At 38.5% G+C, this 20,271-nt stretch overlaps 1 protein-coding gene across 1 annotated transcript in view; it reads right to left on the reverse strand.

The window, feature by feature from the left end:
• Positions 1-20,271, reverse strand: part of LOC150089137 (uncharacterized) — a 448,517-nt gene that overhangs the window by 36,149 nt on the left and 392,097 nt on the right. Inside the window, exon 17 of the mRNA XM_090389422.1 lies at positions 13,935-14,003. Coding sequence (XP_090245548.1) covers positions 13,935-14,003 — 69 coding nt within the window. The remainder of the gene's footprint in view (positions 1-13,934; positions 14,004-20,271) is intronic.

The following is a 20,271-nucleotide window of genomic DNA, read 5'->3' on the forward strand; positions in this document are numbered from 1 at the left end:
TGTTCCTGGCTGTTATATATTCTAGTAGAAGCAGTGCAAAAATCATTACATCTCTGTCTGCTGCTGCTCTTAATCTGTTAATTGCGTGTTCCATCCTAGCCAGCAGTTTTCTGGCACACCTAACATGGCTTTGATAGCATCAGCAAATATTCTTTCACTCCTTCTGTTTAACTATATACCACCCCATGTATAAATAATCTCTGGTGTTAATAACACAGCAGACCACTCTGAGAAAAATTCTGCCCAGTGAAAATTGCTCAGTCTCCCCAGGGCTGAACTGATTGACTACTCTCTGATCATGTATTCTCTCCTAGCAGGTCTGGGCAGGATTGCAAGCACTTTCAATTTAAATTCTTATTCTTGACTTTTCATCAAAATGTTTTCTGCTTGTAAATTAAATCTTCAGTTCTTCTGCTCCTAATATCATTATTGAACAAAAATATCACCTTTTTTGCCCTTTAAAAGATGATAACCTCTCCAAGTCGACTTTACTCCCAGGCAGACATACCCTAGTCCTATTCCACCTCTCTATTTGTACAGTATATTTCACATTCCTAATGTCTGGAAACCCAAAGGTCGTGGGTTCGATTCCCGCCTCGGGCTTGGATCAGAGTACTGCAAAAACCTTGGGAGGTGCATTATGGCCACAGAAGCCTATGTGCCAACAACTAGCAAAAAAAAAAAAAAAACCACTTTCCTAACAATTGAGTTGCCAACTACAGCTATTTCCTGAAGGACCAAGATCTCTGATGCAGAGGATGTTGTTGTGCTGTGTGTGCTGGAGCATGGGCTAAAACACACACACAGGTATCGGACATGGTTGTTTCATGTTCTACTAAAACAAGTTTTGTAAAAAGAGAACAAGTAATGTACAGGAGAACTACTCTCAGAAGTTCTCTCTCAAACCTGATCATTCTCACTACTTTGCTCTATTGTATGGTATGATTTTACTCAAAATTTAATTTAAAAACATCACATGAAACTAAGAAATATAAAAATAATAACACTACAGTAATCCATTTTATTTGATGGCAGTACAAACTATGCTATTTTAGATTATATTATGTCTTATGTTATTTGTAGTTTACATTTGGTTTTGTTATGAAATATGTGCTACCTTATTATGTTTTAAATAATGCTACTGCCTTTCTGATTTCTTAGCTTAAAAACAGGAAAATTTTCCAACCTACATGATTAGAAACTTTGAACTTCATATTTACTGTGATTGGGGCACTATAAATACCAGTATGATGCACAACATTACATTACAAGTTACTAATTGCAAGATGTGATATTTTGCCAAAATCACTGATGCAAAGGCTCTCTGAATATTAAACTAAATCCCTAACTAAATTTAAAAATGAGAAAACCAACATGACTAGGTCTATTAAAACTATTTATTGAACATAGTTTAGTATGTTAATTAAGTGCAAAGACAGCAAAATTAAAAAAAAAAAAAAAAACTTATCCGTTTCCACAATCTCAAAATACTTTGACATCATGGTTCTTAACCCAAAATGAGCATGACTACTGCTGGGCTAAAGAGCTACATAAAGTCAAAGTTGCCTCTTCTTTGAGAAGTATACAAGAATATTTCAGTTATGCACAGATAGATTTTTTAAGGAATGGTGTGTGGATTACAGTAAACCCCCGCTATTCGCGGTATCTGTATTCGCGGTCGCTGATTTATTATAAAATGAAGCCTAAAAAAATGTGAATTTTAAAGCACCGTGAATATTTTCCGCCATAAAAAAACATGGGCGTGGCTAAAATTATCTTTCCCGGTCAAAACAGCACTCAGTGGGTGGGGGGAGAGGAGTGACAAAATCGCGAGCGTGGATGTTTCTCGCTAATCCTTGTTCAGTATGTGCTATGCGCTTGTCATGGGTTTCGTCATTTGCTTTTAATTTATATGCTTTTAAATTGAATAAATTTATCAATTTATAAATTTATATGCTTCCAAAAGTGATAAATCTACCGTTTTGCAGTGTAAAACAGACTTTTTCGAGTGTGTTAACAGAAGAAAGTGACTTTATTGTGGACAAGTTCTTTCTAACCCGTACAAAAATATGGCTATGAATAACAAGGAAAATGTGAAAATATCAAAGAAGGTGATGACATTAGCGAATAAAATTGAGTTATTAGATAAAATTTCTAACGGTGAAAGTGTCTCCTCAGTGGCAAAACATTATAAAATCAATGAGTCAACGGTACGATCAATCAAGAAATCGGAAGAAAAAATCTGCCGTAGTGTCCGTGAAAACGCACTAATTGTTTCAAAAATTTGCTCTGTAACTCGTGATGTTAAATTAGAAAAAAATGGAAAAAGCTTTAAATCTGTGGATAGAAGACCGAACTTAAAATAAAATTCCATTAAGTTCACTCATCATCGGTGAAAGGGCAAAACTCCTTTATCAACACTTTAGCGAAACTGTTGATAGAACTGGCGGGATAAGTTTTTAAGCTAGCAAAGGCGCTGGATTGAAAGATTTGTTTGAAATTCTAATAAATATTACATTTAATATTAAATTGTTTCTTATTTTCATTTCGATGCCATATGCTTGCATTTCACTATGTACTGTCTATGTACATAGTCATATTATGAAGGTACATATAAGACACAATTTCAGACTAGTTTTTCTTATATATTTCATACTTTGGAATGGAACCCCTTTATTACTATGGGAGCCATAACTCAGTATTCGCGTTTTCGGTATTCGTGGCATTTCTCAGGAACGTAACCCCCACGAATAGCGGGGGTTTACTGTATTTTCCCAGCTGTTGGTAAAGATTATATAAAAAATAATCTTGCAGAGTGTGGTGGTACGCAAGGGTAATGCCCTGGGAGTATTCACAAGGTGTAGAAGGCTTTCTTGGAAACTTTTATAGTAATAGTGCTTAAAGTTTGCAATGCACTGTCAGCAGCATTGCAAATTTAAAGCATTATTATGATTGGCAAACCTTTTCCAAAGCATCAGTGAAACTGAGAGTGTAGGGGGTTGAACCTTAAAACAATTTTGGAAGTACTTCAACATCCCTAATACCATTGACTCTGATGGCCGCCCACTATTCTAAGCATCCTGAAACCTGTATGGATGTGTTAAATCCAGTGGTGAGCTATAGTGGGCTCGCGAGAGTCCATTGTTATTTTTTTTTGAAAATTTGTGAGCCCATTGTTGAGACGATCATTTATTTTACAAATGAAATCCTAAATGGGCAATTATTGAGTATCCAGAGCCGAAATTATGGTGGGGCGAACGGGGGCCCCATTCCCAGCATTTTAATGGTGCAATCGATCGGTTATGTATTTTAAAATCGCTTCATTTTTGTTTTAATTACTGTTGGACCTCTGTTTAACCAACTTCTTTATACCGAATTTTTTTAAATTCCCCTTGGTAATTACATTTAAAATACAGTAGTTTTCGTAGAACGAAAATTATTTCCATGTAACGAACAGATTAGGAGAGAACTTTGTATGCATTGTTCTCACCTCTGGCCTTTAGGTAATTAGAAAGAGCGAATTAAGGGTGAAAGGGATTACCGTTCCTCAACGTTAGTGGTGTCTGTAAAACTTATGCAGCCACATTCCGAGAAGTCGCGCTAGTCAATATGCTTTCCATAGCCAGTCAGAGGATTAAGAAGATTCCCAACATGGATAATAGCCTCTGGCCAACCTGTGTTGTGGTTCCCCTTTACTCGGATAAACGGGTGTATGTTTTTTGGAGAAATGAGTGATCCATGCCTTCCAGTAAATTTCTCCTGTCTATGTTTACATGGTCACAGTAACTGAATATCTGAGTGATTCCGATATTTTGCAGTATTCAAAGAACTAGTGACAGTACCAACGTATGGGGGGTTGAGGAAACTAAGACATAAACTTTTCGAAGATGAAATGTTGACAGATTTTGAAACTTTGTTGAGCCTTTCACTGCGTAGAAAATGTTCTAAAATATAATGGCATACAGGCAATAATTTAAAAAAAAACTATTACCAATCTCCAAAAAACTAGCGTGAATTAAGGATGATTGCTAAAGAACTTGATGTGGAAACTAGAAAGATCGGTCGTGTGTTTGGGCTACGAAGAGCAGCTTGTAGCTTGCGAATGGTAATTGCGAGTTAAGGGAATTATCCTGCATTGTGCAAACATTTTGAATCAGAGGCAGCCGTAGCCCAGTGGTCAGGCGCGCGAGTGCATATATATATATGTGCCTTGAGTGACCCGGGCTCAAGCACCGTATTCAGCAGTCACGGTGCTTGACCCAGGTTCAAGTACCGTGACTGCTAAATACGGTGCTGTTTCTTGTATTCTCTCTACCTTGTGAACTCCTCTGACCGTGTGGCCGCCCTGGAGTATAAACAGAAAATTTATTTTTATTTGGGATTGTTAAAGCGACTTTTAAATCTGGAATTTCTTAACCATTTAGCACTAATGATCGACATCCTGCAGGAGCTCTCTTACATTTCAGAAGCTTTACAGATTAACTATGGCAAAAGCAGATAAATTAATTATTTGAACTATCAATGCTATTGCTAATTTGAAAAATTCTGAAGGAATTTTGAAAAAAATGAAGCTAAAATTGAAAGCATGTTGAAGTGGAAAGAATTTGAAGGAATCGAAATCGAAAGTAAGAACAGTAAAATTACCTCATGACAAGTTATTAAATGCACTGTTTTATCCAGGATAAGTTATTAATGCAACAGGGTGATTTTAAATTAAATAAAGAAAATAATCATACCATTGAAAGAAATTTTAAACATATTCTACCGGAAATTGTGGAAGAACTTTTGTCTCGGTGGCAAGACTGTGAAAACTGAATAAGAAATTTGTTTTCTGATTAAATATGAAATAAAAATTAACGATTTTAGAGATTTTGTCGAAGACAGTTTATCTATAAAATCGAGTGAAATTCCCTTTACAATTAAGAAAGCCAGAAATATCTTTGAAACCATTGCGATTAGCAGTGCTTAAACTGAGCGAGCGTTCAGCCTAACGAGTAATATCGTGTGAATAAATGAATGAATAATGTTGAAAATTAAACACGTTGCAGATTATGATGACCATACATCTAAATGGAAAACCATTGCTTCAATTTGATCCGGATCGTTATGTCAATATTAATAAAGAAGTAAATTTCATATGGCAATTTTTAAGAGAAAATTTTCTTGAATATTTGTGCAATTTTTTTTCATGTAATCTGTGATTTTTGTGTACCTTTCCTAGAACAGTTTGTTTTTTATGTAATATTTGTTTTTATATTCTAGAATGTTTTGTGATAATTCGTTATTTGTAATATGGGAAATATTTTTGTTATTTTTTATTCGCAATATTAAAATTTTATCATGAAAAAAATGTATCCATTATATTTCCCTAGTTGTAAAAAAAAGAACAAAAAAGTCGCGCATCTGCCGAGCATGAGCGGTACATAGTTTTATGTGAAACATCCTTTTGAGAGGAGGGGGGGTTACCTACTGAGTAAATCTGATCGGTCATGGAAGTGATGTCACTTACGTGACCGATCAGATTTACTCAGTAGGTAACCCCCCCCCCCTCCAAAAGGATGTTTCACATCAAAAAGTCAGCAAAAGTGCGAGCCCATTGTTAAAATATTCACAGCTCACCACTGGTTAAGTCTTATGTCAACCAGAGAAAAGTCATGATTACTGCCAGGTACAAGCATGTCACCAAACTGATTAGCATTAGCATTAGTAGAGGCATATGATGCAAGAAAGCAAGCTTATTCAGCATCAGCCAAAAAAAAAAAAAAAAAACCCTCTCCCATTTCACCCCTCCGTTCGTTCGAAATACCTGTCCAGTTGAGCTTTAAATTTGTTTAGGCTATCAACTTCAACAACAAGTGATGGAAGTCTGTTCCACCAACCAACCACCCGCTGGCCAAAGGCAAATTTCCGCACATCTATCCGACATCCGTCCTTCCTCAATTTGAATTTATGCCCTCTGAGGTGATTATTCTGAGAAAGATGAAGAATCCCATTGGCATTGAGCATGCTCAAACCATTCAAAGCCTTATACACCTCTATCAGATCACCTCGCCGGTGCCTAGTCTCCAGACTCAGTAATTTGCAAAACTTAAGCCTTTCTTCGTAAGAGCAACCCTTTGTTCCATTTACTAATCTTGTTGCCCTTCTCTGTACCTGTTCCAGCAGCTCTACATCCTTCTTGAAATGAGGCCTCCAGACCTGTATACAGTACTCAAGATGTGGCCTAACCATTGCCTTATACAAGGGAATAATCACCTCCTTATCCCTGCTAGAAAAATTCCTGTATATCATTGACAACACACCATGAGCTACTCTTGCAGCTCGTCTGCACTGCTCAGAGAACTTCATATCTGCCTGCACAATTACCCCCAGGTCCTTTTCATTCTCCACCACTGTCAGTGTAGTACCGCAGAGTTGATACATTGCTCTGGGGTTACTGTTACCCATATGTAGTACTTTACATTTGTCAATGTTAAACTTCATTTGCCACCTCTCAGCCCATCTGTTCAACCTTTCCAGATCCTGTTGCAGCAGCATAGCGTCAGTAGTGTCCTTAACGACCCTGCCAACCTTTGTATCATCTGCAAACTTAGACATTAAACTTGATATCCCATCATCAATATCATTCATAAACACCGAAAACAACAATGGACCCAACACTGAACCTTGAGGAACTCCACTAATAACATTAGTCCACGTTGAGCAGTGTCCATTGATTACCACTCTCTGTCTTCTGCCACTCAACCATCCCCTTATCCATAGCAGCAATTTGCCTCCAATGCCACACTGCTCCAATTTGTGCAGCAGTCTTCCATGTGCAACAGTATCAAAAGCCTTTCTAAGATCCAAATATATAATATCAAAGTTATTCCCTGCATCCAGTTCTTTTGTGACTACATCATAGTATCCAATCAAATTGGTCAGGCAAGACCTGCCCTTAACAAAACCATGCTGCGTCTGAGCTATAACTGAATTCTTGTCTAGATGATCCTGCAGTGCTTCTTTAACCAGTGCCTCCATTAATTTACCTGGAACAGAAGTTAAACTAACAGGTCTATAATTACCTGTGTCAGCCTTTGATCCTCCTTTGTGAATTGGGGTTACATTTGCACATCTCCAGTCTATGGGTACCTCCCCTGAGTCCAAAGAAGCTCTCATAATTATGGCTAGGGGTTTGCATACTTCCTTTGCTGCCTCCTCTAATATAACTGGATAGATCCCATCCACCCCAGGTGCCTTTTTTATGTTTATCCTCAACAATCTCTCCTCCACTTTCCTCTCAGTTATTACAAAATCATCCAGCTCACTGCCAATGTTTACTTCACCTACGACATTCCCCTTCCTAAATAACTCCTCATGTGTGAATGTAGATGCAAAATACTCGTTTAGATTGTTAGCCACCTGAGCAGAATCCTCAACTGTTGAACCATCAACATCCAGTGGACCAATCTGATTCATCCCTTTCCTTCTTGAGTTTAAATAGGTAAAGAACTCTTTTCTGTTTTTCTTTGTATCCTTTGCCAAGAATTTCTCATAATCTGCCTTTGCCTGCCTAATCTCCTTTGTGACTTGGTTACAGACCAACTTATATCTATCATAGGCTTCCATGTCACCCATTAATTTGTATGTATCCCATGCATTTTTCTTCTCTGCCACATGTCTCATTAGTCCATCTGACAACCATTTAGGCCTAAACCTTGAACAATATTTCTTAGTTGGTATGTAAAGCCTGGTAGCCACCAAGATTAGTTCCTTGAATGCTTCCCATTTTGAGTTTGCTGTTGGTAACATCATCAGTTGGTCCCACTGTATAGAATTTAAATACTGTCTCAGACCATCATAGTCGCCTTTACGAAAACAAAAACCCTTCCCTTTACCTCTGATGGTAGTTACCTCCTTGAGTAAATCCCACTTCAACACACTGTGATCACTGCCACCTAGTGGTTCATTTATCTGCAGGTTCTTAATGCATGAAGAATCACTACTGATAATCAGATCAAGAGTATTGCTCCCTCTTGTTGCCTCACGAACATGCTGATGTAGAAAACAATCATCCAATAAATCCACAAAAGCCTTGCTAGTGTGCGAGTGACCAACCCACCAATTCCAGTCAATATCTGGGAAATTAAAATCCCCCATTATAAGACACTCTGATTTACTGGCCCACTGTATTTCCCTGTACAATATATTATTATACTCATCAGAGTCATTAGGCCTATAGCACACTCCTACTCTCAATTTTGATTTCCCTATGCTTATGTCACACCAAACTGACTCGACACTGCCCTGTCCATCGATGTCAACTGGCTTCACTTCCTTTGACTTTATGTGTTTCTTAATTAATAGCATAACCCCTCCTCCCCTCCTGTCCTGTCTATCCTTTCTATATACATTGTATTCCCCAAATTCCAGTTCCGCATTACTTATATCTGTGTGACACCACGTCTCTGATATCCCAACAATATCTGCCTTTGATGTTTTGAGCAATACCTCAAATTTATTTACCAAACTCCTAGCATTGGTGTACACGCAGGTATACATGCACCTGTTTCTATTCTTAGCTACCCTAACACAACCCATGTGTTTACTTGTAACGCAATGACTACCAGCAGTCTCTGAAATATCCTGCATCTTGTTTTTCAGACTTCTGCTCATTTGAATAGAAGCAGTGCAAGAATCACTTCCACCTCTGCCAGTGGCTACTGTTAATCTATTAGTCCTTGTATCCCCCCCAACTAGCAGTTTTCCGACCCACCTAACACTGCCTCGACAGCATCAGCAAAAATTCTTGCACCCTTTCTATTTAAGTGTATCCCATCCCTGTAGAAGCAATCTCTCCTGTTAACAAGTACAGTCCAGGCTGAAAAAAATTCTACCCCTTGAGCCTTGCACAATCCCTCCAGGGCCGAATTGATCGACAAGGCTCTCATCATATACTCCCTCCTATCGTGTCTGGGCAGAATTGCAGACACTTTCAAGTTCAACCCTAATTCACGGCTTTTTTTCAACAGTGACCTGTACTTGCTAAGTAATTCCGCCGGTCTCCTACTCTTAATATCATTAGTGCCAACGTGTACAACTATATCACCTTTTGTGCCCTTAAAAGATGATATCCGCTCTACAACGTCATCAACCTTTGCCCCTGGCAGACATACCCTGGTCCTATTCCACCTATCCTTTTTACAAAGCATGTTCCCCGTTTCCCTGACAATAGAGTCACTCGGGATTGCCCTCAAGGTCTGGTCTTTGGTACTTTCTTCGGGTCCATTGTCTTGGATAAGTTCCTTGGGATTGACCTTGAGTGCATGAAGCCTCTTGTCTTCATGAACAAACTGGTGCTGGTTGTGCATGCAGATTCCAGAGTACAGATAGAAACTAGGGCTAATCAAGCATTTAGAAAGCTTCAATGCTGGGCCACAATCCACACGCTCCTTATACCTAGAGAGAAGACAAAATCTATTCTGCTAGAAAGTTCCCTCCAGCTAACTAGACCCCATTAAGATTGCAAATGCTCCAATCGGGCTGTTTCTGTAAATCAAATACCTAGGTCTGATAATTAACATGAAACTTACTTTACACCTGCATTTGGTCTACATGGTCACAAAGATCAAGAAGTAGCCATGATTGCTAGAATCAGTCTGGTGATTCTAGCAATCATAGCAATCTTTGTGGATGAGAATTGTGGATTCTCATCCACAAAGCTATTTTCTTGCCAATTGTTTGCTTTGGTGCAGCAAAGCCACCTTGGCGGGTAAAAAGCTAAAGCTTAAATCTGTTCAAAGAGTGATGCTACTCATTGTCACGAGAGCCTCTTGTACTGTTAGTTCCCTGGCCCTCCAGGTCCTGGCTGGTTCATGCCCTCTGCCTTGAGGCTATTAAACAGGGTCTTTTCAACAGCTAAAGAAAGCTGACCCTACTGAGATGTTTGGAATTCAACTAGACATGCGAAATGATCCAAAGAGGGAGGGAAAGCACATTATGGAGAGACTGCATGCCACCTGGCACAAAACTTGGCATGAAACTACAAAAGGTGCCATCACCAAAAAAATTTATACCTAATGTGACATTTTCAGACCCAAAATTTCTTCTCTGGTTCTCTCTGGGGTTTCAAGTAACATTCCTACTAACAGGACATGGTCCATTCAATCACATGTTGACAATGCTGGGAATAGAGCAAAAATTTACTGTATTTGCTGTGACCCTGAAATTTGGGACCATGTTATGTACGTTATGTCTGGAATATGAAGGATACTAAATCAGATTCACAACTAAAATACAGGATAATCCTTGACATCAAGAGCATCTCCTTCTCTTTCAAGAACACCTCTACACTACACACACTGAACTCGTACAATCAGTCTTTCAACACAGGCATACAATTAGTATTAGTATTAGCAATGGCATATGGTGCAATAAAGCCTAAGGCTCATGCTGTAGGCGCCTCCGTAGCCAGGTGGGAAGGAGCAGCAGTGCGTAGCACATGCTTCTTGATTAGACCGAGGGTTTGAGCCTGTCACCACCAAATACGGAGGATGCGGAAAGTCAGGGAATGACCACTGCATATCCCAGAGCAATATGGCCCTAGTTGCTAATGCTCCTAAAAACCAAATAACAACAACAACAACAGCTCACGCTGCACCAGTCAAAAAAAAAAGATAAATAAATAAATAAATAAAATAATAATAATAATAAAATTAAATAAAATAAATAACATACAAGTTAATGCAATTGTCATTTCAGTATGTAGCCAACTACTTAAGTAGTTATAAATTGGCATCATTAAGTACAGGGTGATTCTAAATTATTGTCAGGGTTTCCGTGGCTTATAATTTTCTAACTGGAAACAACAAAATAAAGCTGCTTACAGAATATGAAAGAATAACTTTCATATTCTGTAAGCAGTTTTCATATTCTGTAAGCAGCTTTCATATTCCGTAATTGTAAACTCCCTACAGTTACTTCCGTAACTATAACTCAAAAAGTTTTATTACCTATAGAATCAATACTGCAGAATGCTAAACACTTCAACATGTTATCCAAGCAATATTCAATTTCCCTCCAGTATTTTCAGTGTAACTGTTTCGATCGCAGCAACAATTCTGAGCTTCATTCCATTGAGGGAGGTCATAGGAGTCTTTAACACAATGTCCTTCAAGTATCCCCACAGGAAGAAATGAAGTGGAGTAAGATTGGGTGAGCGAGGAGGCCACAGAATCGGTCGACCAGGCCCAACCCAGCACCCAGGAAAATGCATGTCAAGAAATTCTTGGACAATAAGAGCCCAATGTAGTGGTGCACCATCTTGATGGCTGATGATTTTCTAACTGGGGTAATAGATACAACTGTAGCATGTCCAGATAGGTCACTGCTGTCACTGTTTTTTCCGCAAAGAAAAAGGGCCCCAAAACTTCCGAACATGACAAAGCACACCACACCTTTGGACTATCTCTTTCATATTCTCGAATGGCGTGAGGGTTTTCTGATCCCCATATTCTGCAGTTATGATGATTTACCCTCCCATATATGTAAAACATTGCTGCATCGCTAAATCTCCATCTCCAAAGGTAATTTTCATCAGCTTCGACGTTTGACAAAATGTCTCAAGCAAATTGGAAATGGCGGAGTTTATCATTCACCTTTAAAGCCTGCACAATTTGCAGTTTTTAGGCATGGAGGTGAAGGCAGTTATGAACAACCTTCCAAACAGTTGTTTGTGGTATACCTAACTACAAAGAAGCTCGTCTAGTTGATTTTTGTGGGCTTCGAGAAAACACTTTGCCATGATATTGCATTACCTCAAATAAGTAATGCTTCACCATAGGAGAAGACTATTGTTACTTATTCTCAGCGGATACCATCACCCAGTGCAATATCATGGCAACTTGTTGTGAAGGTATTCATAATATGAGATATACTTAATGATGCCAATTTATAACTACTTAAGTAGTTGGCTATGTACAGAAATTATGCAATTGCACCAACTTGTATGCTAGTTAACTCCCTACTTCACTTGAGGCTTCAGCCCTAAACTATTCTGAAATCTAAATTACTCCACGCCACCAGGCATCTCTCATATTGTGGAGTTATATTTCCCAACTGGGTTATCATCATTACAACACCAGAGTACCTGCCCACCCACTGATGAGGAGCCAATAAGTTCTGAAATGGTGCCATATGGTGATGGTATCTGCTGAGAATAAGTAATAATAGTCTTCTCCTGTGGCAAAGCATTACTTATTCAAGATAGTGCAATATCATGGCAACTCATTGTGAAGATATTCACAATATGAGATATACTTAATGACACCATTTTATAACTACTTAAGTAGTTGGTTACATACAGAAATGATGCAATTGCACTAATTGTATGCTAGTTAACTCCCTACATAACCTGAAGCTTCACCCCTAAACTATTCTGTAATAAAATAAATAATTAATAAATAATAATAAGAGAAAAGGAAATAGACAACATTATGCATTTCCCTCCTCCCATAGGTAACGAACTATTCAGCTGACCTTTGAATTTCTCCAAACTGTCAGCATCAACAACCCACGTAGATAACTTAATACAGTAATTTATAACTTGCTTGCTAAAATAAAACTTCCTGCAATCCAGTCTAACCATCTTTCCCTATAACTTGAATTTATGCTCCCTAGTTCTAGAATAATTTATAACTGTGAAAATTTCATCCTCATTCATTTTAATATTGCCTCTCAGAGTCTTAAACACCTCAGTCAAGTCACCTCTAAGGTGCCTAGTTTTCAAGCTGTGCAACCCACATATTCAGCCTTTCCTCATAAGAACATCCCTTTGCCAATATCATCAGATGAGTTACCTGTCTCTGGACCTTTTCGAGAAGCTCGATGTCACTTTTTAGGTGCGGTCTCCACACTTCAACACAGTATTCCAAGTGTTTGGTCTAACAATACCCTTATATAATAGGATTACAACATCCTTATCTCTACTAGCAAATGTTCGATAAATCATGGAAAGGACAACATGGGCCTTCCTTACAATCTGTCTACAATGCTCACAGACAAGACGAAGGTTGGTACGGTTGATAATCACAGCAAGGACAGTACGCTATTGCAACAGGATCTGGAAAAGTTGAGCAGATGGGGTGAGAGGTGGCAACTGAAGTTTAACATTGACGAAGGCAAAATTCTGTGTATGGCTAGCAGTAACCCTAGAGTAACATATCAACTGTGTGGTACTACACTCAGGTTAGTGGAGAATGAAAAAAAATGGGAGTAATTGTGCAGTCAGATAAAAACTTTTCTGAGCAGTGCAAACAGGCGGCAAGAGTAGCTCATGGTGTCTTGTCAATAATATACAGGAATTTTTCTAGTAGAGATAAGGAGGCGATTATTATCCCCTTGTATAAGGCAATGGTCAGGCCACCTTAAGTACTCTATACAAGTCCAGAGGCCTCATTTTAAGAAGGATGTAGATCTGCTGGAAAGAGTACAGAGAAGGGCAACGAGATTAGTGAATGGAACAAAGGGTTACTGTTACCAAGAAAGGTTTAAGTTCTGTAAATTGCAGAGTCTGGAGAATAGGTGCCTGTGAGGTGATCTGAATGAGGTGTATAAGGCCTTGAATGGTTTGAGCAAGCTCATTGCTAAATGGGATTCTTTCTCTTACTCGGATTACACACCTGAGGGAGCACAGATTCAAACTGAGGAAAGACAGTTGTAGAATAAATGTGGAGAACTTTGCCTTTCCAGTGGGGTTGATTGCTGGTACAAACTGCCATCTGTCGTTGTGGAAGTCGACAGTTTAAATAAATTCAAGGCTGAACTAGACAAACTTTTGGAGTCACTGGATGGGTGAAATGGAAAAGTTTTTTTTTTTTTTTTTTTTTTTGTCTGATGCTATATAAGTTTGCTTTCTTGCATCATATGCCTCTACTAATGCTAATATTAATACTTACAGGTAATGGTGGACATTCTTCACTAGAAAACAATCCATCCCAAATTGATACTTCAATACTAGCTGTCTCCTATCATTAAAAGAAAAAAAAAAAAAAAAAAAACATACATTTTATTTTCACATGTAACAGAAAAATGAAAAAAAAAATGTTATTCTAATATCATATGTGCATATCACACACAGCATTAAAAATATACAAAAGATATGGGATAATCTCCAATCCAAACCCATTCTGGATTCTGAAATTTTCTTGATTAGTGACAAAAGTGAGAAGAGACGGAAGTGGCATCTGCCACTTCTTTTATTGTGGGAATGCTGCTCTTTTAACCACTCCTAAATGATCCCAATCTGAGGACCTAAACCTTAGCATTTGTCCTTATGCTAAAAATACATTTAATTCTTTTCAACCTAGATTTAAATGTATCTTAGAACTAGAAAACACACACACACACACACACACACACACACACACACACACACACACACACACACACACACACACACACACACACACACACACACACACACACACAGTCTGACAATTAAGTTCCAGGACAAAGTTTATTGCATGCATGTCAAACAAATGTTTGCAAAACTATTTGTAGCAGGGAAAGATAGGGTCAAAGTGGGGGAGTTTCCTCTGTATGTTTTTGTTGCAAAGAATGAAAGAAGATTAAGTACAAATTTAGCATTCTAATGAGTGATTATGAGAGTTTGAAGAAAAGGGTTGATCAAGCACTCAGATGCACAGCTCAACACTAGAGCCTACACTTCTGCATTGGAGAGCACAGCTGTATCCCCAAAGACAGAAAGCAATGGTCCCATGGGAAATAGCTATTGTCAGTGATTGTACTGTCAAGAAAATGAAAATTATATTGTGCAAAAAGGATAAGTGGAACAGAACGAGATTGGGGCAATAAATCACAATGGCTTATAAAGGGGGAATTTAACCTGGAGTCAGGTGCACAAGGTCAAAAAGACCTCAACAATTCATGCTTAATCTACTCTACGCACACAGTTGAAACTCACAATAGCTGTTTTCTTTGATTTCTGCAATGAAAATTTCAAAAAATCTCTGTTAATTATTGCACAATTAATAAAAATTCATGAATTATGTTAAACCTAATTAAATGCAGTGTGTTGATTGGCATTACAGCCACACTCTTTCTCCCAGTCTCTGGTTTCATGACATTCATGCATATTCTATATTCTAGAATCAAACTGTTGATGTACACTCTTCACATTTCATCCAATGAGCACTCTTGTTATTGAGAGGCTGGGCTGGGATCTAACTGCAGGTGTTTGTTACAGTGTGCTGTTTTCAATTTGATTTTGCTCACCAGCAGGGGAGTTTTAAATTTCAAAAATTAATTAAAAATTTATTTTTAAATAAAATGTGGATTTTTCATAGTGTGCTTAGAAAAGATTGAAATTAAAACTAGCATCAAAAAAATTGAACAATTCTGAATTATTTTTGCGGATTTTTCACATTCCTACTATAATTCCCACAGAGGAATTTCATTTTGCATGACTGATTACGGGTTAACTTCCAAAATTTTTGCATTAGCATTAGTAGAGGCATATGATGTAAGAAAGCAAGCATAAGCCAAAAAAAACCCTTCCCATTTCATCCATCCAATCACTCCAAATGTGTCTAGTTCTGCCTTGAACTTAGTTAAGTTGTTGATCTACACTATAACAGATGGAAGTTTGTTCCAACTATCAACCACCTGCTGGCAAAAGGCAACTTTCTGCAGATCTATTCTACAATTGTCTTTCCTCAAATTGAATTTATGCCCCTTCAGGTGAGTAACCTGAGCAAGAGAAAGAATCCCGTCACCATTGAGTTGCTCAAACCGTTCAAGGCCTTTTATACCTTAATTAGATCACTTCGCAGGTGCCTAGTCTCCAGAAGTTGCAATTTGCAGAACTTAAGCCTTTCTTGATAACAGCATCCCTCTGTTCCACTTGCCAATATCGTTGCCCTTCTCTTTCCAGCAGCTTTTACATACTTCCTAAAATGAGACCTCCACACCTGAATACAGTACTCAAGGAGTGGCCTGACCATTGCCTTATACAAGAGGACAATCATCTCCTTATCTCTGCTAGCAAAATTCCTGTATATCATTGACAAGACACCATGAACAGCTCTTTTAGCCTGTCTACACTGCTCGGAAAATGTCATATCTGACTGCACAATTAACCACCAGGTAGTAGTAGTAGTGGCATGTGATGCAAGAAAGCAAGTGTATGAGCTTATGCAGCATCAGCCAAAAAAAAATAAAAAAAATCACACCATTTCCTCCAAATGCCTGTCCAGTTCCTCCTTAAATTTATTCAACCTATCAAACTTTCACAATGACAGATGGAAGTTTGTTCCGGCAATTAACCACCCGTTGGCTAAAGGCAAATTTCTGCACATCTATTCTACATATGCCCTTTCTTAATTTGAATTTATGCCACCTTAGGTTCGTAATCTGAACAAGTGGAAGGATCCCATCAGAATTCAGCATGCTCAACCCATTCAAGATCTTATACACCTCAATCAGATCATTGTGCAGGTGCCTAGTCTCCAGCCACTGCAATTTTCAGAACTTAAGCCTCTCTTGGTAAGAGGATCCTTTCATTCCCCTCACCAATCTTGTTGCCCCTCTCTGTACACGCTCAAGTAAATCTACATCCTTCCTAAAATGAGGCCTCCAGACCTGTATGCAGTACTCAAGGCGTGGCCTGACCATTGCCTTATACAGAGGGATAATCACCTCCTTTTCCCTGCAAGCAAAATTCCTCTATATCATTGACATGACAGGATATTATGATGCCGTTACAAAGGCAGCCTGTCTGCATTGCTCAGAAAACTTCATATCTGCCTGCACAATTACTCCCAGGTCTTTTTCATTTTCTACCATCTTAAGTGTAGTACCACACAGTTGGTACATTTCTCTGGGGTTACTTCTACAAATGCAGTACTTTGCATTTTTCAAGGTTAAACTTCAGTTGCCACTCCTTAGCCCATCTGCCCAAATTATCTAGATCCTGTTGCAGTAATACACTGCCATTACTGTCATTAACAACCCTGCTAACCTTTGTATCATCTGAAAACTTCAACATTAAGCCTGATATACCTTCATCAATATCATTGATAAATATACAAAACAACAGTGGACCCAACACCGAACCCTGTGGGACTCCACTAATAACATTAGTCCATGAAGAGCAGCAACCATTAATTACCACCCTCTGTCTTCTCCCACTTAACCATCTTTTTATCCATTGTAGCAACTTACCCTTAATACCATTCTGCTCCAATTTGTACAATACTCTTTCATGGCCAACAGTGTCAAAAGCTTTCCTGAAATCCAAATATATGATATCAAAATTATTTTTTGCATCCAGTTCCTTTGTAACCACATCATAATATCCTATCAAATTTGTCAGACAAGACTTTCCCTTAACAAACCCATGCTGTGTCTGATTATTGCTGCAGTATTGTCTAGATTATCCTGCAATGCATCTTTAACCAGTAACTCCATTATTTTACCTGGAACAGAAGTTTAACTAACTGGTCTGTAATTACTCGTGTCACCCTTCGATCCCCCTTTGCGAATTGGGGATATATTTACACATCTCCAGTCTGTGGAAACCTCCCCTGAGTCCAAGGATGCTCTCATAAGGTCCTTTACATTCTTCACTACTCTGAGTGTGGTATCACGCAGTTGATATGTTAATCTGGGGTTACTGCTATCCATATACAGCACTTTACATTTGTCAATGTTAAACTTCAGTTGCCACTTTTCAGCCCACCTGCTCAACTTTTTCAGATCTGGTTGCAGTAGAATACTGTCATTACTGTTATTAACAACCCTGCCAAACTTTGTATCGTCTGCAAACTTAGATATACCCTAATATACCTTCGTCAATATCAGTGCTAAATACAGAAAACAACAATGGGCTCAACACTGAACTCAGGGGGTACTCTGCTAATAACATTAGTCCATGAAGAGCAGTGTCAATTGATTACCATTCTCTCTCTCTCTCTCTCCCTCTCTCTCTCTCTCTCAACCATCCGTTTATCCATTGTAGCTTATTTTTTTGGATCCAGTGATATGGTATAGTCACAGTTCCTTTGTGACCATATCATAGTATCCAATCAAATTAGTCAGACAAGACTTCCCCTTAACAAACCCAGGCTGTTTCTGAACTTTAACTGCAGTCTTATCTAAATGATCCTCCTTGCTTCCTTTTTCCAGTGACTCCGATATTTTGACTGGAACAGAAGTTAGCCTAACAACAGCTGGAATAGGACCAGGGTATGTCTATCAGGGGCAAAAGTTGATGATGTTGTAGAGCAGATATCATCTTTTAAGGGCACAAAAGCTGATATTGTTGTACATTTTTTCACTAATGACTTTAAGTGTAGAAGATCTGCAGATTTACATAGCAAGTACAGGTCAATGTTGAAAAAAGTCATGAGTTAGGGTTAAATTTGAAAGTGTCTGTAATCCTGCCGAGACACGATAGTAGGGAGTATATGATAAGAGAGCCTTGTCAATCAATATGGCCTTGGAAAGATTGTGCAAGGCACAGGTTGAAGAATTTTTCTCAGTGTGGTCTGTGGTTGTTAACAGGAGAGATTGCATCTACAGGAATGGGATACACTTAAAGAGAAAGGGTGCAAGAATATTTGCTGATGCTATCGAGGCAATCTTAGGTGGGTCGGAAAACAGCCAGCTTGGGGGGGGGGGGTTCACAGACTAATAGATTAACAGTAGCCGCAGGTAGAGGTGGAAATGATTCTTGCACTGCTTTTTTCGGAATGAGCAGCAGTCCGGAAAGCAAGTTGCTGGGGATTTCAGGAACTGCTAGGAGTCATGAAACAAGTAAATACATGGGCTGTGTTAGAGTAACAAAGAGTAGGAACAGGTACATGTACAACAATGCTAGGAGCATAGTTAATAAATTTGATGAATTTGAAGTGTGCGTTAATACATCCAAAGCTGATATTGTTGGGATATCAGAGAAATGGTTTCTGTCAGATATAAGGGATGCAGAATTGGAATTGGGGGTAAAAATGTGTACAGAAAGGTTAGACAGGATAGGAAGAGAGGAAGTTTATGCCGTTAGTTAAGAAACACACAAAATCTAAGGGAGTGCATCCAGCTGACATAGATGGACAGGGCAATGTTGAGTCAGCTTGGTGTGACATAAGCACTGGGAAAGCAAAAGTGGGCCGTTAAATTACAGTGTCTTATAATGGAGGATTTTAACTTCCCAGATATAGACTTGAACTTGCGGCTTGGTCACTTGCATACTAGCAAGGCTTTTGTGGATTTATTGGATGATTGTTTTCTACAGCACCACATTCGAGAGGCAACGAGAGGGAGTAACACTCTAGATCAGATTACCAGCAGTGATTATTAATGCATTAAGAATTTACAAATAAAGGAACCACTAGGAGACAGTGATCATGGTGTACTGATGTGGGATTTACTTAAAGATGTAACTACCATCAGGGTAAAGGGAAGGGTTTTGCTTTCGTAAAGGTGGCTGGCTACCTTGGTCTGAGAGATTTTTTAAGTTCTATACAGTGGAACCAACTGATGAGGTTACCAACAGCAAATTCTAAATGGGTAGTATTTAAAGGAAGTAATTTTGGAAGCTACTGGGTGTTTTTTTTCCAACTAAGAAATACTACTCTAGGTTTAGGCCCAAATGGATGTCAGATGAAATAATGAGACCTGTAAGGCATAGAAGAAAAATGCATGGGATGCACATAAATTGTCAGGTAACACAGAAGCCTATGGTAGATACAAGCTAGTCTGTAATCAAGTCACAAAGAAGGTTCAGCAAGCGAATGCAGATTATGAAAAACCTTTGGCAAAAGATGCAAAGAAAAACAGCAAAGACTTTTTTACTTATATAAACTCTAAAAGGAAAGTGATGAATTGGTCCATTTGATATCAATGGTTTGATTACAGATGATCATTCTCACATAGCTGCCAAACTAAATGCATCTACATTCACATATGAGGACTTATTCAAGGAGAGGAACAGATGTTTATCAAATTCTAACAGGGATTTAAATGATTTTGTAATAACTGAGGGCAAAGTGGAGGAGAGATTGTTGAAGTAAAACTTAAGAAAGGCACCTGGGTTAGAAGGGATCTATCCAGTTATATTAAAGGAGATGGCAAAAGATGTAAGCAAACCCTTAGCAATAATTATGAGAACATCCTTGGACTCGGAGGAAGTCCCCATGGACTGAAGATGTACAAATGTATCTCCAATTCACAAAGGATGATCAAAGGTTGACATGAGTAATTACAGATCTATTAGTT

Source organism: Mastigoproctus giganteus, chromosome 2 (assembly GCF_048544385.1).
Source record: "Mastigoproctus giganteus isolate SK-2022 chromosome 2, ASM4854438v1, whole genome shotgun sequence".
Taxonomy (NCBI): Eukaryota; Metazoa; Arthropoda; class Arachnida; order Uropygi; family Thelyphonidae; genus Mastigoproctus; species Mastigoproctus giganteus.